Here is a 24,401-nt window from a genome sequence, read left to right as displayed (position 1 = left end):
ACTGTGCACAAGCAATGGCTCTTTCCATCACTGCAGCAAGGTCCTCCTTCGTACAGGTCACCCCAAAGAGTCGGCAAACGAGCAGATGCTTCATAGTTTGCACCTCACCATATTCACATATTTGGGCCATTAGAGTAGCCCCACTTGAACCTCTGGGAAGAACCTCCTGGGATTCCAGATCTATTTCAGTGCATCCAACTTGCATAGTCTTCCATTCCATAACATCAATTGTGCCTTGAAGATGTTGTAAGTAGAGGCTATCCTTTGGTGTTGGCTTTAGACATCCTGATATTCCACAACAACTGTAGTTTAGAACAGGGTCTAATTTCATTCCCACATTGGGCATGCATACTCTGCTATGAAATAGCACAAAGCAATAGCAGTGGTTCCCAAAGTAGCTGAATTGTCTCCCCACTTTGAGGTGACCAACTTTTGGAGGATGTTGTTACGGGCACTAACTTTTCCTTTCATCGTCTTTACATGTGCTTTGAAGGCAAGTATCCGGTCCAACATCATCTCCAGTTAGACAGGTTTCAGGTGATTAGCCAGTGTGATTCCATCCCAGGTGATATTGAGTTTCCACTTGGCTTCTCGATGGTGCAGGTGAAAGGCTATCACCTGTGTCTTGGCTGGGTTAGCACAAAGCTGGTGCTTATTGTATAAGTTGGGAAGTTGCTCAGTGCACATCATTCTATTCTTGACAGTAGCAAAGTCCATCTTCTGTGACATGATGCATAGACTATGGCATATATAAAGCTCCTTGTATTGCTTTGTATGGGCTGGTCACTGGTCAGGATTGGTGCTAACACACTGCCCTGAGGGAGGCTATTTCATTGTCATCTCCAGCAGGAGCAGCGTCAGGGTTTTTGGCGCCCTCGGCGGGGGTCCTTCCACGCCCCCGGTCATTGGCAGTAATTCTGCGGCGGGGGGGGGTCCTTCTGCACGCCCGGTCTTCGGGTCATTTCAGCGTCGGGTCCCAGAGTAAGTGAAGGACCCGCCGCACAAATGCCGCCGAAGACCCAGAGCGTGGAAGGACCCCTCGCCGCTGAATTGCCACCGAGGATGGCAAAATGCTGCCCCCCCAAATCCTGGTGCCCTAGGCGACCGCCTAGGTCGCCTAAATGGAAGCCCTGGCCCTGATCTCCCGTGGCTCCATTTCTTGCACAGTTCTACTAAAAATGTCTGTTCTCCAGAAGAGATCGGACAAGCTGCACTTGGTGGTAGTTGTGTCATATCGTAGACTTTGGCAAGCAAGTTTTGGTGGTTGACTGTATTGTATGGCGCTGATAGGTCTACGAACACAGTGCCTGTTATCATCCCTCTCTCAAATCCATTTTCTATATGCTGGTTAATATTTAATATTTGGCCAGTGCAGGACTTTCCTGATCTAAATCCAGCTTGTTCAGATATTAGATGCTGTTCAGTCTGAAGTCAGAGGAGATTGAGGTGTTGGTAAAGTTTATAGAGGCATAGACAGAGGCCTGTGCGGATACAAAATTTGTATCTGCATCCAATCAGCAATTCTCAAAAATGGTCTGCGGATATCTGCAAATGCAGATATCCGTGGATTTGCAAGGCTCTAGGCATAGAAGTGATATTGGCCACATGTTCTTTGGGTCAGATGCATCCTTCCCTGGCTTCAATAGAGCTATTATATGGGCTCGTCACCATAACTTAGGTATTCTAATTCATAGGTGTAATACCCATAACTTGGTTGCAGGACCAAAATGCTTAATCTGCTCCATGCATATATCTTTGAGTCCAACTGCTCTGCAGTTCTTCAAGTGACTTATTCTGGCATTGAGTTCATCTATTGTGTATGGTGTGTTGAAATGATCTTCTTCCAGATCAGTTTGCTGTATAATTAATATTTAGGCTGTTTGCTCAAGCCTTCCCATTGAACAGAAGCTGATGTGTTACCAGATTGGCTGTGATGTTGTGGTGTTGCTCTACTTTCTTTGGATCATTATTCAACTCACGAATGGTCAACCATGCTTCGTGTTGGCGTTCCTTCAATCAAATTCTTTCCATTTCTGTTGCCTTTCTTCTTGAAGCTTGTTAGTTAGGGCTTTCCCTGCTGTGATAGTGTTTTCCGAGAAAGGATCTCTTTGGAACATTTGTTGGTATTTTTTATATCTGGCAATTAGGACAGGAGTAAACCCTGGTATGTGCTCAGTTCTACATCCTCAAGGTATATACCTTGAGGTATTGCACAGTGCACTCACAAAGAAGTTGTAAATCTCCAGGATTGGATTTATGTGAGTCAGTTTTTTTTCAAGGTCAATCTTGCATTTTTAGTTGTTGCAATATTGCGTAAGAAGAACCACACTCTCAAGTAGTCTGGTTCCAGATCATTTAAGGCTTTAAAGGTCAAGATAAACATATTGAATTCAACCTAAAAAGAGACAGTGTAGTTTACAGAGGAGCACTGGTTTTATGAGCTCTCATTATGATCTTAATAAGTGGATAGTCATATTCTGCACTGACGTAAGTGGTTTAAGCTGTAGCCTCAAGCAGCGTGCATTACAGTAATCTAGTCTCAACAGACAAAAGATATAGATAAGTGTAGCAAGATCGACATCCAAACGAAAAGATCTCATTCTTTATATCATGTGCAGATGGAAAAAAGTTATCTTAGCCTCAGCTGCAGCTTGGGCCTTAACCAGCCAGGAAGGACATGTACAATGAAAAGGTGGTGGCCTGAAGAGCTGCCAGAAACTTAGGAACCTAAGTAAGTGGCTGTTTCTGAAAGTCCAACAGACAAAACCCTACATTTGTCTTCATAAGAGTGCTTTGTGTCCTTGCATGCAGACAGCTCTGTCCAAATCAAAGAGATTTTATCTCTGAAGTAATAGAAAAGCTGTTGCTTAATATTGCACAAAACATAAATCTAATGACAATCCTGCCTGCTGGGAAAGAGCAGGAAGTAACCAGCAGATCATATGTACCAAACCAAATCCATGGCCATCTGGGAATTACCTGGTTGCAGAAGGAGAGAATTCAAGGCCACCTTCTCCAAGTGGACTCAGATCTCTAGCATTTGAGCAACAGTATAACTAGAAATATCAGGATCTATGAATACCATTGTGCAGTTCTGAGTTTGTCAAATAGAGGTCAGTAATATACATACACCAGTCAGCACATTATAATACTATTAACCTTTAATTTCTAGGCATCCATGCCTGAAGGCATGGGCACATTATCAAGAATGAGCTAAATCATAAATCAAAATAAGCTGGCAACATCCCAGATTAAATTCCAGAGCAGGAACAGATTCATAAAACACCCCACAAGCAATACAAAACCAAGGACCACATACCAACTGAAATAACATAAATAATTATCAATTACGCCACAAGTCCTTTTGTATAAGCTAAGGGAGGAAAAATTCCAGAACAATAGGCCCTGGACATATGAGATTTGGAACATATGGAAATATGACTACAGATCTGTTGGTCAAGAGGTGTAAATTATGTAAAGAAGAGCATATATAAAAGGGAATGGGGTTATTGTAATGAAATACACAATACAGGCATATCAAGCAATTTCCCTTCTTCTCACTATTATATATTAGCATGGTATTTGTCTTTTATTTAAAGAACAACCTTTGTGTGCTTCCTAATGTTCTTCACCTTATATTAAGTCAATATATTATCGTGTATTTCAGCAATAATCTTTCAAAAGATCATACACTTTACACTGTGATGCAAATGTGTGATTCAGTGCTTTGTTTGACTTTGTACTACAACTTGTCAAATACATTTTGAGGTCTATTCCCTCCTCTTGATTCACACAAAGAGGAAATAGACTCTAGTTGGCAAGGCTGCTGGTATCACTTGGTGGCTACATGGAAGCAGTTGCTGTTTTCAAACAACCTGTCCTGTTGGGAATTGGAGGGTGCTGCTTGGATCTGCCATTCCAGGAACCATCTAGTACACTCTTGCCATTATAACAAATAACAAAAAAGGATAAGTTAGCTTTTAGAATGTAGTGTGGAGGGGGCAGAAAAGGCACTAGCAGAATGTCTGCTTCCCTGGTCAGTAGAAGAAAGCATTATGCGGGATTTATCAAGAACAAATCATGTCACACCAACCTGATAGCTTTCTTTGACAGGAGAACGAGCCTTGTGGATGTGGGGAAGCGGTAGATGTGGTCCAATATCTTCATCAATGATTTAGATAATGGCATAGAGAGTACACTTATAAAGTTTGCAGACAATACCAAGCTGGGAGGGGTTGCAAGTGCTTTGGAAGATAGGATTACAATTCAAAATGATCTGGACAAACTGGAGAAATGGTCTGAAGTAAATAGGATGAAATTCAATAAGGATAAATGCAAAGTACTCCACTTAGGAAGGAACAATCAGTTGCACACATACAAAATAGGAAATGACTGCCTAGGAAGTACTGCGGAAAGGGATCCAGGGGTCATAGTGGAACACAAGCTAAATATGCGCCACATTTCAGGAAAGATGTAGACAAATTGGAGAAAGTCCAGAGAAGAGCAATAAAAATGATTAAAGGTCTAGAAAACATGACTTATGAGAGAAAATTGAAAAAACTGGGTTTGTTTAGTCTGGAAAAGAGAAGACTGAAAGAGGACATGAGAACAGTTTTCAAGTACATAAAAGTTTGGTACAAGGAGGAGGAAGAAAAATTGTTCTTCTTAACCTCTGAGGATAGGACAAGAAGCAATGGGCTTAAATTGTACAAAGGCGGTTTAGGTTTGACATTAGGAAAAACTTCCTGTCAGAGTGGTAAAGCACTGGAATAAATTGCCTAGGGAGGTTGTAGAATCTCCATCATTGGGGATTTTTAAGAGCAGGTTGGACAAACACCTGTCAGTGATGGTCTAGATCCGGGGTCAGCAACCTTTCAGAAGTGGTGTGCCAAGTCTTCATTTAGTCACGCTAATTTAAGGTTTCGCGTGCCAGTAATACATTTTAACATTTTTAGAAGGTCTCTTTCTATGTCTATAATATATAACGTAACTATTGTTGTATGTAAAGTAAATAAGGTTTTTAAAATGTTTAAGAGGCTTCATTTAAAATTAAATTAAAATGCAGAACCCCCTGGACCAGTGACCAGGACCCAGGCAGCGTGAGTGCTGCTGAAAATCAGCTTGTGTGCCACCTTTAGCACGCGTGCCATAGGTTGCCTACCCCTGGTCTAGATAAAACTTAGTCCTGCCTTGAGTGCAGGGGACAGGACTAGATGACCTCTCCAGGTCCCTTCCAGTTCAATGATTCTATAAGAAGCAAACAAAATAAAAGAACAGGAACTAGCCTCTTACTATTGATTAATCAATTAATATACATAAGGCATTTTGCATTATTATTTTCAGAGATTTTGAAGAGGGCAGTAGTTTGAATCCCCAGCCTGGGGTAGTTGATTTGCCTCATCAATGTATAGCAGGTAGTTTTACAGCATGGGAACTCTGGGTCTCATTCTGCTCTCACCCCAATGTAAATTAGGAGCAACTCGAGAGAAAACAATGACATGTCGATGTAGAACTAGTACAGCTGACCCCAGAACAAGTTTTTCTGCGTTTCACGGTCCTACATTCATGCACATTTGGAACAGCCCTGTTGCAAGGCCCTGTTCATGTCTCTGGAGAAACGGTGCTCCCCAAAAGGGGCCCCAATGATGTGCTCCAGTGACGCAACGGGAGACAGAAGTACTGTCTCTACGGGCTCCACTGATGTACATGGAGGGGGCAGACTGCTTCTTAAGGCTCCTCCCGATTGCACTGGGGGAGAGCGCTGCCCCATGTGCCCTACCGGTCTACGGGAGAAGCGCGGCGCCCCGCACGGGCCTAGTACCCACCCCCGTTTACAGAGTGTGCGGGGGCACAGTGCTGCCCCATGGGCCCCGCTTCTTTTAGCAGGGAAGCGACGCTGTCCCTGCGGGCCCTCAGGCTTTCCGGCGCGGGGCTTGAGGGGAGCGGTCCGAGAAAGACCAGGCCCAACCCGTTGCCCTGTCCCGTTGCTAAGGGAGCGGCAGCCGCTCTTGGGATTGCAGCGCGGTGTACCCGCTATTCGGCGCCGTGTCTCCACGGGCGGGGCTAGCGGGGGGGAACGAAATTTCGGTTCCTAGCTGAGCGGAGTCACATTGGGCAGAAGCCGCGGAGGCTTGTGGGAGAAGGGGGCTGGCTCCGGTCTCTCGTCCCCGCCCCCTACTCCATCCTTCCCCTCCCCCCGCCCGTCCTCCGGCCAAGATGTCTGACATGGAGGATGATTTCATGTGCGATGATGAAGAGGACTATGACCTGGTGAGCTCTGGGGCGCAATGGGGCTCTCTGGCGCGGGGCCCCCTCTGTGCATGTCTCCGCCTCAGCCCCTCTGAGAGGCTTCCGCCTTCTCTGGGTGCAGTGACAGGACGGGTTTGGCTCCCCATTCCCTTTGGGGGCCAGGGGAGGCAGAGAATGGCTTGGGGGGTGGGCTGGCGTTGATTTTGGACCAGGCCTCACCCGTGTATATGCCTCCTCCTCCCATGAGAAACAGGCCACTTGAGCCCTAGGAACTTAGTTAGGCCCCAGAATTGCCCCTTCAGGCCCAACAAGTCTGGGCCCCTGTTCAGTTCAGCTAGGGGGTTAGGGCTAGGGCAGGGGGTTGTAATTCTCTTACTGGAGCCCAGCAAAGTGGCTCACGCAAAGTAAAGGGATACATTATTCCTGGGTTGGGAGGAGGTTCTTGGGGGAGTTTTGTAATCATGTTCTAGGATCAGACTAAGGGGCAGCGGGGAATAGCAGGAGGAGCTGGGAGACACATCTGCCTGTTACACACACCACTTCAGGTGCAATATACCACTGCTTTTAACTTCCCTGCTGTCGAGGTAGAATTAGGGTCTGCTTTTATAATTCGTGTGGTTTTGTTAGCAGTGTTTTGTTTTCGTTCACTTTTGTCCTTCTGTTCTCAGCTGGACAATAAAATATTTGTATTTAAAAACAGGAATTAATTTGTGTGGGGCAATTTGTGTGTAATAGGGCTATCTGGCTTCATAGTGATATTTTTGAAAGTGTTAAAAGCAAATGTCAGGAATAAAAACATTTGTAAGAGGGAAGACTCAATTGTATTGAGAAGTAATGTTTGGACCAAAAATACATTTGCTGCGTTGTCTAATCAATCTTAATTCAATGTTTTCTATGCCTTTGATTTTCTAAATTCTGAGCAGAACGGTAACACTGAGCCTTTTTTTTTTTTTTTTTTAAAGAGTTGAGTATTCTGTATTCCAAAGATATCTCTGGGATGTGTATTTCACTTAGTGTAAACTAGAACTGCATTTTATTTACTGTTTAATTTTATAAATACAACCCTAAAATCTCAGTTTGTTAGAAGAATCTCTATGTACTGTAGTAAGTCTTGTAGTATTCCTTAATATTTAGAGTAAGTTCTTAAAATTTAACTTTTTTGTTCAGTATTGCTTCTCATCAGTTTTCCTTGTGATCTGGGATATGTGCATGATTGACATCTAAAATTTCCAGTCTAGTCTTATGCATATATTTTTAATTGAGATACTGGTTGACATACAGACATTGTCTTTCTAGCCTTTCACTTACCTCCTAAATATGAAAACAAATTATTTTAGAAACGTGTTTTTAAATGAAATTGAGTTTAATTATATAAATTATAAAATGGAAATTGTACTTATCAGAATATTCAAAAAGATACAGTGGGTCAATTTGTGGCAGCCATTTTTCATAAACAGGTTTATCAGAACAGATTCTAATTTGAAATATTTTGTCCATATTACAGAATAAAATACCAAATCATTCTGTATGCGTGTCAAGATATACAACTTGTGTTTTTGAGCGTTTTAAAAAAAAATTGGAAAGTTTTATTAAAGTACAGTGTCCCAAATGTAGGCCTGGTATAAGTCAGTGCAACTCCACTGGCTGCAGTTGAATTTTACCTTATGTTAAGTCTGAATTTTATGCTTTATTGGCTGCCAGTGTGCTGGGAGAAGTAACTGCTGTTTCTTGCTTTAGTATGCTTCCTGGTTAGTCACAGAAAGAAGTTCTCTGAATTCTTATTCCCATGGTTGACTACAAATATTCACAAAATTTACTTTCAAAAGAACATTTTCAACATCAGATCACTGGCCACCCCTTCTCAGACCTTTCCTTTAAAACAAGGCTTGGAAGGATTCAGATAGGCAAAATAAGAAAAATGCTGCTTGAGAACTTAGAGTAAAAATCCAGTGATTTAAACTTCTGAATTAGGCTTGTTACAAATGGACTAATGAATGAATAGTGAAAACAGGTATGATTTGTAGATTTAAGGATATTTACTTTATTTATTTTGGCATGATGTTGACAATGTAACAGTTTACAAAAGTTTACTTTTTTGAATCTCAATGTCTACTGTCATTAAATAAATTTCTAACGTCCCCCATAATTTCCCTCATAATTTTGTGAAAATTTGAGTCAATAAAAATCTTTTAAAAAGCTTAAAAATGAATGTCGATATTTATCAAATTTATAAAAAAAAATTGAATTCTGCCAAGATAACTTAAAACACACTGAAACTAGATATTGTTTTAACTAACTATTGAGTGTATTTGTGTTAGTACAGTTCTCTTTTTTAGAATATAATGCATAACAGGACACATTATTGTTGAATTGGAGTAAAAAGGTTTTTAGATGCAATTTTGGCTTACAGGTGGAAGGACAGAGTTTTAATCAAGTACAGGTATAAACATTACTCCAGTTAAATTAATTTCTTGCATGCGTGGGCTGATCAGCGTGGATGAGGTCATGGAATGCAAGAACAATATTTTCAAATGTGTTCTAGTTTTGCTATTACTGTGTAGATGTAGACTATGTTAGAAATTAGTTAAATGTACTTTTTCTAAACATGGGACTTGGTTCTCCCACCATATTGGTGTAAAATAGTAGAAACTCTGTTGAAATTAAACTGGGGTAAGAGGATGGGGCCAGTGATTCCCAAACTCAAATTAAAGACTGGTATAGAAGGTATCAGAGGGGTAGCTGTGTTAGTCTGTATCCACAAAACCAACAAGGAGTCAGGTGGCACCTTAAAGACTAACAGATTTATTTGGGCATAAGCTTTGGTGGGTAAAAATCCCACTTCTTCAGATGCATGTGTAGAAGGAGGTCTTGAAGAGTGGAAGTACGACAAGAGATTCAGACAAACGAAGCACTAGAAGTAAATGGGAAATTCTGAACTATGGAGAGTATTTTGGAAGGGTAGAAAGAGAAAGACAGCAGTCAGTCTGAGGGCAGGTCTAAGTCTAAAACACTGTAGCTCTTCAGTGAAGAAGCTACAATGCTGATGGGAGAGCTTCTTCCATTGGTGTAGTTAATCCATCTCTGTGAGTGGTGGTAGATATTTTGATGGGAGAAGTGCTTCTGTCGGCATAGTGCTGTCTACAGAGGGGGTTAGGTCAGTGTAACCATCACTCAGGCTGTGGATATTTCATACCCTGAGCGATATAGTTATACTGATGTAAGTTTATAGTGTAGACCTGGCCTGGGTGAGTGGAGAAATCAGTGTTTACTAGGCCAAAGAAGTAATGTGAAGTGAGTGTAACGTGTTTGAGGTGCCAACACTTTTAACAGACTGTAAAAAATAGAACAGTTACACCTTCCTTAACACATTTTGACTTAATCCTAACCGTATATAGGGTATAAAGATGTGATTCCCCTAACTCTAATCTCTGATGTATCCAAATGGTGTGGCACCTTATAGACTATGTGTCTTGAAATGAAGTTTAGTTTTCATTAAACCTAATGGAAACATTAAAACTTTTGAGTTTTGGGCAAAATGTTTAAAGGAAGGACTGCCATTCTTCCCCAGAAAGAAAGGGGAAACAAAAATATGATCTTGTTAAAAGTGAGGCTGTACTAATCCTTGCAATGAAATCCATATACAAATTTTAAAACAAATTTATGGGGATTTTTTTTTAAAGAAACCATCTTAAAATCTAGTCTCTTTCAAAAACTGAGTTTTAAAGTAGCTGTAGTGTGTGTGTGTGTGTGTGTGTGTGTGTGTGTGTGTATAATATATAAAGTTGACAGTGTCCCTTTTAATTTTGTTTCCTAGAACTGGAGGCTGTACTAATCCTTGCAATGAAATCCATATACAAATTTTAAAACAAATTTATGGGGATTTTTTTTAAAGAAACCATCTTAAAATCTAGTCTCTTTCAAAAACTGAGTTTTAAAGTAGCTGTAGTGTGTGTGTGTGTGTGTGTGTGTGTATAATATATAAAGTTGACAGTGTCCCTTTTAATTTTGTTTCCTAGAACTGGAGTATGTATATTCCAAAATATCTGCTTCTTCCAAGTGTCCCATCTTGAGTTATTTAGCAAGCTGGTAATATTATTATGATAATTATTGTGATACTCAGCTAAGGGGTTACCATTTTGTAATATCATAAAATCATAGTTTGCTATTTGTGTTTAGCTTTTCATTGTCTTAATAGTCAAACTTTCTATATATAAAGTTGCATTTATATCTGTTTGAAAGTCTTTATATCTGCAAAGAATTTTAATTCTATTTATGGAAGGATAAACCTAGTTTTGGAATTTACTAGTAACATGCAGTGCTAGCTTTGATTGATAACATGTATTATTCCATTTTATGATTCAGTAAATAAGACTATAGTTACTTGTCACTATGGAAAGCATTAAATCTTAAGTCCTCTCAAAGTCTGCCTTGATGTTGTTTGGTTCCTTGTTTGAAATTAATCAGTGGTCTCAGTCCAGTTCCTAGTAAAGAGTTGCCCATGTTGCCGGGGAGAGGAAGGGACAGGAAGAATCACAACTGCCCTCCTTTTTGGCAGTTGGTTTAGACTAGACATGGAGACTGAACTTTATCCTTGTCCGGGAGTGATCTTTCCATGCACAATGACATTGCCATGTGCGAAAACTTACATTGGTAGTGCTTATGGGGGCTTGTTTGGTTTTTTTTATAAATAGAGAACACTATAGGCAGATGATGATATCTGGAACCCTACATTCACTTTTAAAATTTGCGGGGCAGGATAGCCAAATCTGTTTGGGCAATTAGGCTATATTGCATTAAAGATTTATTTTGTATGATACATTTTTTTTATTTGAATGTTGAAGAGAGACAAAAATACTAAAGAAAAGGGAGAGTTTATCAGGAAACAGATTCAGTACTCCATATTCCTTTGCCTTTTTCCTGGAGTATTCCAGGTATCCAACAAGACCTAGAACCCTGTTTCTTGACACTCAGTTTCATAACAGCAGCTTGTTCCTGAATAGTGACATATGGTATCTAATTGGTATGTTCTACCTGAAATCCACCCATGAAGTCCAGGAATGAAAGTGGTAATGAAAGTGGTGTGCGTGTGTGTGAGAAATGATTAATTTGTTAGTATGCTTCAAAGCAGGACACAGTCTTATAATAAAAGTGCCTTCTGCTGTCTAGGATATAGATATTCAAATGCTGTCCAGATATCTAGGACTTCATGGTTATTCATGTATGGGAACCTAATGGATTAAAAACATTTTATTTTTATTTATTATTGTCTAGGCCTTAAAATATTGGTCTTGGAATCAGATGTTTGTTTGAGGAGTAGGATACTGAATTAAATTCTCATTTACTCCATACGATACAATATCGTTGTACTTGCCTCAGATTGTACCAAATAACTCTAACTGCATGGTGTGTCAAGTGCTCTTCATACCTAATGCAGTTATTTTCTGTATGCATATTACCAAGACTTTCCTGGATTTTGCAAAAAAGTTCATTTTCACAGGGAAATTCTTTCTCTAGTACTGTTACCAGAAATCTGTTTTGTGTTCTCAGTTCGCTAATTGAACCCCTTTACCACTGATCTAGTAAAGCTGTCTTTCTTGCCATGTATCAGAGGGATAGTTGTGTTAGTCTGGATCTGTAAAACATATCTGTTAGTTTAAACAAACATGGCAAGAAAAAACCAACGGAGTTTCCTGTGGCACCTTATAGACTGTGTGTCTTGAAATGAAGTTTAGTTTTCATTAAACCTAATGGAAACATTAAAACTTTTGAGTTTTGGGCAAAATGTTTAAAGGAAGGACTGCCATTCTTCCCCAGAAAGAAAGGGGAAACAAAAATATGATCTTGTTAAAAGTGAGGCTGTACTAATCCTTGCAATGAAATCCATATACAAATTTTAAAACAAATTTATGGGGATTTTTTTTAAAGAAACCATCTTAAAATCTAGTCTCTTTCAAAAACTGAGTTTTAAAGTAGCTGTAGTGTGTGTGTGTGTGTATAATATATAAAGTTGACAGTGTCCCTTTTAATTTTGTTATACTACATTGTACTGCTATAGGCTGTTATGATCTTGGCTGCTAATTTCACTGATATGATATGATTGAGCTTTATAACAGCCTGCGTGTAGACATGGGTTTTATGATGACTAAGTGTTAGCAGATGCTCTTTAGAGTTACACTTTATTTAACTTTGCTTCAGTCTTGACTCTGACTTCTCACTGGGGATAGACATGCTCATACTGGGTGAGTCAGTGCTGTTCATCTGTAAATGTCTTTATAGGAATCTTTTTTAAATAAGCTCTAGATCTGCATTGTGTTGTCTGGTATTTTACTTCTGAGGTGAAGGAGAGGGTTGCTATCAACGTGATGGGGAAGAAATTCCACTGGGAAAGGATTATTTACAATCAATATGTAGCAATCAGCTAATACACCTACAGTCTACTTAACCCGTTGTCCTTTCCTGTTCAGCCCATACTATAAAATCACCCAGTCTTATAGGGCAGTGCTAAAGAAAACATTGTGTCCTGCAATATGAAAGTGCATAAATGTTAAGGATAGGTATATTAAGAAATAAAGTTTCTTCATTTTCTTGGAGCCTTTTGCAAGAGTGTCACACATTTGGTTTCCAAGGACCATGCTTAGCTCAAGAGTATCTGATGTGGTTCAATGTGAATTCAAGCACCAGAGTAGTACACATCTCCTGTAAGGATTCCAGGGGCCTGTTCGGACAACATACAGCCTTATGCTTCAGAGCAAAGTCCTATGATGGTTCTTTATGTGCTGGTGTACATCTGGAATTTCATAGAAGGGTCAATGAGACTGCCAGTACACAGGTCTGCCAGTTTTTTACACCCAAATAGGGAAGCCACAAGTCCACATGTGTCAAGGGTTGTCCCAGGTATGAGGGAGGTGTCCTTTGGCATAGGGATTCCTTTTCCACAGGCTGTGCACTGTGGCCAAGATTGGGAGATAAGCAGTCACATCCTTTTTGTTTCAGGCTGTCTTTAGATAGATTCAGAAAGGCAGTGCTGTCTTTGTAAACATAAGAGCTATATTTTGTTTGAAAATGAATGCTTAAATTCTACTGAAACTGATGGTTAAATGTCCCAATAGCCAGGGAAAGTTGCCTACTTTGCATTGGCAAGTGGTTGAATGGATTTGCCAAGTCCTTTTTATAGAAAATAATTAACATTTTAGATGTCCAAGTCTTTAGTCTTCATTATTGCCATGATTTTAAACATATATATTTAATTAAAAAAACCCTATATTAAAAGTAGTTGTAAAGTCATGCACTCCTAAATTAGGAAGAACCAGAATAAAGATGACTCTTGTGACCTTAATTTGGCCCCCTTGTTTATATGCATTATGATAGTTTTAATTACATGATCACATACAGTAACTCCTCATTTAAAGTCGTCCCGGTTGACCATTGTTTCGTTGTTACGTTGCTGATCAATTAGGGAACATGCTTGCTAAAGTTATACAATGCTTGCTTCTAACATTGTTTGGCAGCTGCCTGCTTTGTCCACTGTTTGCAGGAAGAGCAGCCCGGTGGAGCTAGCTGGTGGGTGGTTGGAACCAGGGTGGACCGAGAGCCCCCCATCAGCTCCCTGCTCCTGTAAGTTTCCTGTTCAGCAGCTGCCCAGCAGGCTAGCAGTTGAAGCTGTCCCTCCTCCCACTGCCATGTGCTGCTCCTGCCCTCTGCCTTGGAGCTGCTCCCCGGGACTCCTGCTTGCTGGGGGGGAAAAGAGGGGGACTGATGTCAGGGTGTCCCCCTCCCCCCGCTCCTGCATTCCACTTACCCCATCTTCCATAGAGCAAGGGGGACACATGACAGAGGGAGCTTCCAGGCAGCTACAGCTGCAGTCAGGTCTCAGCTTGTTGATCTAATTAACAAGGCAGTGTATTTCTGACCCCACTCTTCATACTTAAAGGGGAAATGCACATCTCTCTCTCTCTCTAACACAAACACACACTGTGTCTCCATCTGCTCTCCCTCCTTTCCTGCTGCCTTGTAGAATAGAGTGTGAGAGTAAACCCTTGAGGGCTCAGCCAATTGCTAGTTCATCATTTAGCAGTAAGACATTCCCTGGAAATATCCCACCTTCTGACTCCTCAACCTCAACCAAGCTTCACAATCATCATCACTGTGTACCAGTATTAAATTGTTTGTTTAAAACTTATTGTGTGTGTGTGTGTGTGTATGTATGTGTGTATATAGAGAGTGTCTCTTTTGTCTGGTGAAAAAAATTTCCCTGGAAGCTAACCTCATCATTTACATTAATTCTTATGGGGAAATTGGATTCACTTAACATTGTTTTGCTTAAAATCGCATTTTTAAGGAACATAACTACAATGTTAAGTGAGGGGTTACTGTACTATTATTTCCAAAGAAAACTGCCTCATTCATGGCACAGGATGGACGGTCCTCCCTAAAGGGGTATCTATTCAATATTTTATTTTATCCTCCTTCATTATGCCTTATTTACTGCACACCTTGCTCTGAATGCAGAGTTATTAATTTCCACATGGGCTTTTTTATGGGACTCATCACTATAGTTTCTTAATGCTTTGTGAACGTTAAGGGATTTATCTTCACAACATCCCGGTGAGGCAAAATGGTATTATCCCTTTTTTAAAGATAAGGAATTAAGGCACTGAGAAATTGTTTGGCTTTGGGTACCCAATTTGAGTGCCCGTCGGCTGGAGTTCATCTACCAGTCTGGGCTAGATAGGGTCTGACTTACTTGATCAGAGTATTTAGCATTTTATATCATTTTATATGTTCAGAATACAGCTCCCATCAACTTCATTAGCAGTTGTGATTGTTAAGTGCTTGTACAAATCAAGCCCCAGGTCCCTCATATTAGGCACTCAGAAAATGAGCAACACACAATTAGTGGCCACCTGTGGAAAGTTGTTTTGCGTGATCTGCCTACCATCACACACTAACTCTGTGGCACAGGCTGGGATAGAATCCATTTCCCCAGGATGGCATTCAGCTCTCCTAAACAGGAGATAATCCCATTTTTTTCCCCCATAAGTCTCCTGCCACTTTCAATGTAAAACCTTGATTCATGTCTTGAACGCTGTCCGTCCTACGCGTTGACCGAGCCAGGGATCCTCTGGAGAACATAGTATGTGATCCTGTGACTAAAGACTATCCAAATGCATACACTTAAAGAGTCTGGATTAAGGCTGGATGCACAGATTTAATTCTGGTATTTCTTAATTTGTGAGTGCTAGACTTTGCAAAATTAACTTTCTTTTAATACAGTGTGTTTGTGTGTAATTATCTAAGTTTAAAAAGAAAAACAAATGTAATCATGTGGAACTATATTGATCTCTATATGGGTACCAGCACTATTAAATCTTTGGATCTATACCATGGCATAGACGTCTGCCATTTGAGCTGACAAGGGTGTGTGCATGCCCACGTGCGCAGTCGTCAGAGATTTTTGCCTTAATGGTATCCATAGGGTTGGCTGTGGCACCTCTTGAGTGCTGCACGCATTCGTTGGTATCTTTGGGCGTGGCTACACTTGCAAATGTAGAGCGCTTTGAGTTAAACCAGCCTTTGTAGAGCGCAGAAGGGAAAGTGCTGCAGTCTGTCCACACTGACAGCTGCAAGCGCACTGGCGTGGCCACATTTGCAGACTTGCAGCGGCATTGGGAGCGGTGCATTATGAGCAGCTATCCCACAGAGCACCTCTTCCCATTCTGGCACTGTGGCTTGTGGGAAGGGGCAGAGGTGCAGGGCATTCTGGGTCCTGTCCCAAGGCCCCGTGATGCATCAGGTCGCATCCCAGCAATCCCTGTGCTTCCATCCACTGTTGGCGCCATCTTTCAGCGTTTTTTGTACTGTGTGCTCTGTCTTCCCTTTCGGTCTGCGGGCATGGAGCCTGAACTGCCGAGGAATATGCTGACAAGTCTCACCAGCACGTCACGTTTGGCAGTTGAGTTACTCCTTAAGATCCAAACTAACACTGAGGATTCCGACGATAATATCTGCTCAAGTAACGCATACGACAGGAGATTGCATGTGGCATTCATGGACATGCTTGCCACTATGGAACGGCGCTTTTGGGCTCGAGAAACAAGCACTGAGTGGTGGGATCACATTGTCCTGCAAGTCTGGGATGACGAGCCTTGGCTGCAGAACTTTTGGATGAGAAAAGCCACTTTCATGAGATTGAGAGCCTCCCTGCTGGTGGAGAAGCGGGTGGCTATTGCAGTCTGGAAGCTGGCAGCTCCAGACAGCTACCAATCAGTTGCTAACCAGTTTGGAGTTGGAAAGTTGACCGTTGGAATTGTGTTGATGCAAGTCTGCAGGGCCATTAATCGCATCCTGCTCAGAAGAATCGTGACTCTGGGTAACGTGCATGACATTGTGGCTGGCTTTGGACAAATGGCTTTCCCTAACTGCGGAGGGGCGATAGATGGGACGCATATTGCAATTCTGACATCAGCCCACCTAGCCGCCAAGTACGTTCATCGAAAGGGGTATTTCTCTATGGTTCTTCAGATGCTTGTGGATCACTGTGGGCATTTCATTGACATTAACACAGGCTGGTCTGGAAAGGTGCATGACGCACACATCTTTCGGAACACTGGCCTGTTCAGGAAGCTGCAAGCTGGGACTTTTTTCCCAGACGAAAAGATCACCGTAGGGGAAGTTAAAATGCCCACTGTGATCCTTGGAGACCCCGCTTACCCTTTAATGCCATGGCTCATGAAACCCTACACAGGGAGCCTTGACAGTGGCAAGGAGCAGTTCAACAACAGGCTGAGATGGTGCAGAATGACTGTGGCTGTTTAAACGGCCGCTGGCGCTATCTATAAGGGAAGTCGGAGCTGGCCGATGAAAACATTCCCTCGGTTGCCAAAAGTTTTTTCTTTTTTCTTTTCTTTTCTCCTGCTGATGATAGCTCATCTTAATTCAGGGGTAGGCAACCTATGGCACGTGTGCTGATTTTCAGTGACACTCACATTGCCGGGGTCCTGGCCACCGCTCCAGAGGCCTCTGCATTTTAATTTAATTTTAAATGAATCTTCTTAAACATTTTAAAAACCTTATCTATTTTACATACAACAATACTTTAGTTATGTTATAGACTTATAGAAAGAGACCTTCTAAAACCTTTGAAATGTATTACCGGCACGCGAAACCTGAATTTGAGGTGAATAAATGAAGACTTGGCACACCACTTCTGAAAGATTGCCGACCCCTGTCTTGATTGATTGGCCTCTTACAGTTGGTATGGCTTCTTCCACCTTTCATGTTCTCTGTATGTCTAAATATCTTCTTGCTGTATGTTCCAGTCTATGCATCTGATCAAGTGGACTGTAGCCCATGAAAGCTTATGCTCAAATAAATTTTAGTCTTTAAGGTGCCACAACTACTCCTGTTCTTTTTAATCTGTAGGACTCCCTTAGCAAATTCAAGGAGGCTCAGGAGTTTGCTGCTTTGGTAGACAAAGGTATAGTGGTGGAAAGAGTGGCCCTCCAGATAGCCTGGGATGCTGCAGACTCAGCGGGCAGGGTGGTTGCCTCAGCAGTGGCCATGAGACGCAGCTCCTGGCTGCAGTCCTCTAGGTTATTCCAGGAGATGCAGGCCACCATTCAGGACCTCCCATTTGAGGGGGCAGTGCTCTTCTCTGAGCTCAAGGCTCCACGACCTTAAAGACTCCCATGCCACTCTCCGTTCCTTGGGCCTTCGTACCCCATAGCAGGCCAGGAAGCCGTTCTGTCCTCCGCCTCCCCAATCTAGGTCCTGGAGGACTTCCCAGCTGAGCACTTACGTGAGAGAGACTCCTTGTCTCTGTCCTAAGTGATGACACCCGTCATCTTCCCGTTTTATCTGCCCAGCCTCGCCCTTCCAGGAACCAAGGAGACCAGAAGCAGATATTTTGAGAGTGCACTCTAGAACGGTGTCCTAGTCACTTCCCAGGATCCACCCTCCCGCTCTTTCCTCAGCCACCTGCCCCCCTTCTGGTTGACTTGGTCTCAGATGACCTTGGACCGCTAGGTGCTTGAAGTAATATCTTCAGGTTGCATCCAGTGATGAGCTGCCAGAATCTTAGCAACCGGTTCCCTATAAAAAGTTCTGATACAAGGGATGTACCACAGTATATATTTTTTGTACCAATAGGGTTACCATACGTCCGTATTTTCCTGGGAGGAATTTTTAAATTTTTTAAATTTTAAAAATTCCTCCCAGACGGTGATTTAAGAACCAAAAAGCCTGACATGTCTGGGAAAATATGGATGTATGTTAAGCCCACCTGAAGTTCTTTTTTACCAAAATAAATAAATAAATAAATAAAAAGGGTCTGAACTAGAAATGAGCTGTGTTTAACATGTGTGGGTCCGCACCACTCCCTGGGGGTGTGTGCACATGTGTGGGTTCCCACTGCTCCCTGCCCCCCTCATTGAAGCAGGTGTGCAGGGTAGCTACCCTGGGAACTACAGGGCACAAGTGGACATGGGGCTAGCTGCAGACAGGGGTGTGGGGCAGGGCTGGCTGGAGGCAGGGGATGCGGGGCTGGCTGCGGACAGGGCAGGAGGTGCAGAGTTGGCTGGAGACATGGAGGATGCGGGGTTGGCTGGAGGCAGGGCAGGGGCTGGCTGCAGACAGGGCAAGGGGGTGCAGGGCTGGCTGGAGACAGGGGTGTGTTGGGCTGGCTGGCTTCGGGCAGATGGGTGTGGCAGGGGCTGGCTGGAGACAGGGCCGGGGGTGCGGCAGGGGCTGGCTGTGGGAAAGGGGTGCGGGTACTCACGGGGAGAGTGTCTTGGAGCAGCCCGAACAGCAGGACGCAGCCCAAGGTCCCACCAGGCAGCAGCGGGAGCCCCAGGGCCAGGGATCAGGGGAGCAGCAGCAGCAACAGGGCCAGGCGGCAGCCCACATGGCTCCCACAGCGCAGTGCCTCCGGTGCCCGGAGGAATAATTACACACTTCCCAGCTGGAGCCCATCAAAGCCACAGCGCCCCCTGCCTATAGGGAAGCGGGTTAACAAGTGCTTCTAAAACTGCTTCAAAATTTAACAGCCGGTTTGCGCGAACCGGCTCCAGCTCATCACTGGTTAAATCCTGCATCAGTGTTGGAGGGAGTTCCTTTCATGGCTCCATCCCCATCAGTGACCCTTGTCTCTGATACCTTGGACCTGGGGTGGGTGATGTCAGTATTCAAGGCCATTGATCGAGTCTCGATTGCTCCCTGGACGACATCAGGGAGCTCAGAGTGATTCACCTGGCCCGCCAAGCCTTCCTACCTCACATAGAAAGCGCGGTGGCCCAAGTCCTGATGGACAATATAGTGGCTATGTTCTATAGCAGCAAGCAAAATGGAGGCAGATCATCTGCCCTTTGCCAAGAAGCCCTCAGGCTCTGGGACTTCTGTATACAACACAGCATCCATCTCATAGATGCACATCTCACCGGGGCCAGGAACGCTTTGGCAGTTCGCCTCAGCAGGGTCTTCTCGTCTCGCCATGAGTGGTCCCTCCATCCGAAAGTGGTCAGCATCATCTTCCAGAAGTGGGGGGACTCCCCAGGTGGACTTGTTTTTGTCCAGGCAGACCAGGAAATGCCACGTTTTCTGCTCAATTCAGGGATTGACAGTGGCTCCCTGTTGGACGCTTTTCTACTCCCATGATAGGGGGCTCTGTTGTATGCCTTCCCCCCAGTGCCATTGCTTCACAGGTCCTCATGAAGATCAAACAGGATAGGGCGAAGGCGATCATCACAGCGTAGGCTTGACTGCACCAGTACTGGTTCGGCATGCTTCTGGACCTCTTGGTGGCTGCTCCATTACAGCTACCACTCAGGCTGGACCTTCTGTCCCAAAACCACGGCAGTCTTCTGCATCCGAACCTGGTGGTGCTATACCTGATAGCTTGTCTGCTACATGCTTAAATGCAGAGGAGCAGGAGTGCTCAGTCAGTGTCCAACAGGTCCCATTGCGCAGCTGAAAGCCCTTCACGAGAGCAACCTACCTTGCCAAATGGAAGCAGTTCGCTTGTTGGACCTTGGATGAAGGCATTTGGCCCAAACAGGCCTCGCCGCAGTTAGCTTTGGACTACCTTCTGCATCTCAAGTTCCAAGGCCCGTCCCTTTCATCTATTAAGGTCTGCTTGGCTGCTATCTCGATCTTCCATCCACTGGTGAAGATAGGTTGGTTTTCACCCAGGACATGACTGCCAGTTTCGAGCGTTTCTGCCTGCACGTCAGGAACCTCGTCCCTCCCTGGGACCTGAATCTTGTGCTTTTGTGGCTCACTGGGCTCCCTTTCGAGCCTCTGGCTTTCTGCTCTCTCCTTCTCCTTTCCTGGAAGTTTGCGTTCTTGGTTGCAATAACATCTGCCCACCTGGTCTCTGAGATTAGGGCACTTACCTCGCCACCACTCCTTACAGTCTTTTACAAAGACAAGATCCATCTGCGGCCTCACTAGCTTTCCTGCCCAAGGTAGTCTCACAATTTCATACAGGCGAGGACATCTACTTACCTGTCTTTTTTTCTAAAGCCACATAAGTCGGAAGAGGAGCTTAGGCTGCGTTCCCTAGACGTCAGGAGGGTGCTAGCCTTGTACATTGAAAGGACCAAACCATTCTGCAAGTTGACGCAGTTGTTTGTTGCAGTGGCCGACAGGATGAAAGGTCGTTCAGTGTCCTCTCAAAGAATTTCATCTTGGATGACTGCCTGCATTCACTGCTGCTACGATCCGGTGAAGGTGTCACCTCTGGCGATTATCACCACCCACTCAACCAGGGTGCAAGCCTCTTCTGCAGCTTTCCTAGCTCAAGTGCCTATCCAGGACATCTCTAGGCGGCCACCTGGTCAGCTGTCCACACAGTCATGTCTCATTATGCACTTACCCACCAGGCCTGGAATGATGCTGGCATTGTTAGAGCAGTAGTGCAAGCTGCTACCAGGGGTAGTCAATAAGTGGACCGTGGGCCAAATCTGGACTGCCAGACGCTTTTGAATGGACCAAGAAATCTTTTCATTTACTTATTATCATTATTGTTGGGGTATTTTATTATTATTATTTTCTGTGGAGGCTGGACCTTGACTATACCTTTGACCAAGAAATTTGGACCTTGAAAAAAAATAATTGACAACCCCTGCCTAGACAGTGAACTCCAAGCCCACCTCCAAGGATACTGCTTGCGAGTCACCTAGAATGGAATTGACATGAGCAAGCACTGGAAGAAGAAAAAACGGTTACCTACCTTTCGTAACTGTTGTTCTTTGAGATGTGTTGGTCATGTCCGCTACATTACCCGCCTTCCTACCCCTCTGTCACAGTTGAAAGGCAAGAAGGAACTGAGAGGTCATAGGGTCGGTGGCTCCTAGTATACCATAGCATGAGTACGACACTCAAGGGGACGCCACAGCCGATTCTACACCACTGCCAAGGCAAAAATCTCCAATGACTGTGCACGTGGGTCTGCACACACACACCTAGAATGCAATGGACGTGAGCAACACATCTGGAAGAACAACAGTTACGAAAAGTAGGGAACCGTTTATTGAAACCAGTATAAATAGGTTTGGAAGAAGTCAGGGTTTTTTTAATAATTTTGATGACTGGTTATTTTTAAGCATTTTTATATTGATTTTAAAATTTTCATTTGCACAAATTCTGAGTTAAGCATTTTTTTTTCTGTTTTTATTCATTATGTTTTCACAATTGCAGGAAATTTTGAGGGGGTCAGACAATTATTTAATGACAGTAGCCACTGAGATTCAGAAAGTTAAAGCTTTATAATCATTAAACACAAATTGTCAACATCGTGTGTCAAAATATCCTTAATCAAACTCTAGGTTCTGAAGGAGCATTTTTCTTTCTTTGCTTATCTGGGCCTGTTTGTTTACCTGCCACGTCCGCAGGTTCAGCCGATTGTGGCTTCCACTGGCTGCCTTTCCTGCAGCCCCCATTGGCCTGGAGCAGCAAACCACAGCCAGTGGGATCCACGATCGGCCGAACTTGCAGACATGGCAGGTAAACAAACCAGCCCGGCCCTCCAGGGGCTTTCTCTGAACAAGCGGCGGCCCAGTTTGAGAACCACTGCTCTACATCTTTCTTTTTTTTTGTTAAAAAGTTTTATAAAGTGTGATCTGTTTTATATACATTAAGTAAAACAATATGCAATAAAGCCAAAGTGCAGAATTAATAGCTTTTGTACCAAATAATATTTTATGCATATGTCCAAACAAAATCTTACTAAATTACAGATTGTAAAGGCTGTAACTTCAGCAACAGCTTTTAGGTGAGGCAAGAAATGAGAATTTTGTAAAAATTAATGATTAGTAAAACTATGGTTCTTATAAAATATAAATTAATTTTTGCATAAGTTTAATTTTTATTAGATACATGTGCCCCTTCATTCTTCCAAAACACACACATTTGCTATCACTGTTAATTTTAGAAGCTGAAGCTTAACTTTTTCGAGTTTACTAGGTGAAATGAATTTTCTGAAAATTTAATCACTAACTTTTTAATAAGATCTTTTCTTAAAATGGCTGTTTATAGTAATAGATAGTAATTTAACTTATAAAATTAATGCTGTTTGAAAGAACTACATCCTAGTCAGACTAAACCCCAAATAGGGCTTTTATTTTCATCATTATGAATTGGGTCAGTATACTTTCTTTCAGAGGAACATGGTCAACTTAACCTGTTTTTAATTGGCTAACTTCAGAAAATTCAGATTTCTGATTGAACAACCTGTAAACTTTAAAAAAGAATTAAACTTTAAAAAACAGTTTCCATTGTTTAAAGTTCTGTCAGTTTTTCTGATTGTTAGACAATGTTAAAATGGTCCCCTCGTCCTCCCCAGCAAGGGGGAGTGGGTGGGCAGGTCTGAGAGCATCAGCATATGTGTGCTCAGACCACTATTTCCCTTCTGTTTGGATTTTGTTTTATACTGAAAGAGTTAAGATTAATTCTGTTAAGAAGTCACTGGGAATCTGTATTTTTCTTAGGACAATCGGTTATTCTTTGAGGTGTCACTTGGCTGAAAGAAGACACATAGGAGCATTTTTAAAGATTTTAAAGCTATAGTGAAGGCTTTTTGTCCTGTGCAGGACATTAGGCCTGAATTTTGCAACAGAAACTCCAGAATTATATAGGATTGATGTTCCCCAACCTCTGTCCAGTCTAATTAATACACTGTTGTGCAGTTTATTTAGATTTTTTTTTATTTTATGTAGTGAACTTTAAATGTGGGGCAGTTTAATTTTATATTTATAAGTAACTGAATTGTAGAAGTTGTTACGGCACAGTGGGGATTGGAAGTGTGAGAGAGGAGTTTCGGGTTTTGGTATCCAAAAGAGGTTAGTATTGGGAAGGGAATTAATCTCATCGTTATTTTAAATTTGAGGAGGCGGTTTTGAATTTCTCATGCCCCACCCAACTTTTGAGAACAGCTGGACATTCCACTACACCATACCCCAACCCTTGCCAATATATCCAAAACTAACAAATTATGATGATTGTGCTTAATTGATCAGTGTTGAAATTGTTAATGTTGGCATTTAAATCGACATTAGTTATTTGCATGCCTGAACTTTTGTTTCCAGCTATCTAAAAACTGAGGCAGATATTTTGGCATCAGTTAACATTTGTGTCACATTTTTAAGGTTTAATTCACAGTTACAAGGGCTGAAGACTTTATTTATTTTAAAATGAAATTTTAGATTATCTAGCACAGTTATTGAAATTTTAATAAATCACTATTCTGTGACAATTTATGTGGCTCCATAATCTCACTGCACCTGGGTACGATGAGATGCTTATTGCTTGGAATTATATCACATGCAAGCCATGGGTGAGTCTTAATGAGTTCTTAATGGATCTGACTTACACCCTTCTCATAGATGACAACAGGAGACATGGAGAACATGCTGTGCAGAGTGTCTTGCACAGGATGTAGCTAGGTTAATTCACATTGCAATATTTTGAATAAATAAAATTGTATATCAGGATTTTCACCAAAAAAAGACCCCAACCTTTTAGATGAGGGAGAAGTTCCTTCTGATCTCCTTCTCTTCCCTAAATTGAAGTCCCTATGTAAATGTGCTCCTCTGGCATAATGGAACTTCCACAGCAAAGCAAAGCTTGTCTATGTGGGAGACAGACCTTTCTCTGGGGGT

The 24,401-nt window shown here is 42.5% G+C and overlaps 1 protein-coding gene across 2 annotated transcripts in view; it reads left to right on the top strand.

The window, feature by feature from the left end:
- The first annotated feature begins 6,173 nt into the window (after window positions 1-6,173).
- COPS2 (COP9 signalosome subunit 2) overlaps window positions 6,174-24,401 on the top strand; it is a 41,249-nt gene continuing 23,021 nt past the window's right edge. For both annotated transcript variants that reach the window (XM_050968817.1, XM_050968818.1), the window contains exon 1: window positions 6,174-6,270. In XM_050968817.1, coding sequence (XP_050824774.1) covers window positions 6,217-6,270 — 54 coding nt within the window. In that variant the 5' untranslated portion in view covers window positions 6,174-6,216. The remainder of the gene's footprint in view (window positions 6,271-24,401) is intronic.

The sequence above is a fragment of the Gopherus flavomarginatus genome, chromosome 9 (assembly GCF_025201925.1).
Source record: "Gopherus flavomarginatus isolate rGopFla2 chromosome 9, rGopFla2.mat.asm, whole genome shotgun sequence".
NCBI classification, from domain to species: Eukaryota; Metazoa; Chordata; order Testudines; family Testudinidae; genus Gopherus; species Gopherus flavomarginatus.
The sequence above is the reverse complement of the archived record's forward strand: the minus strand, read 5'-3'. Positions and strand labels throughout refer to the sequence as shown.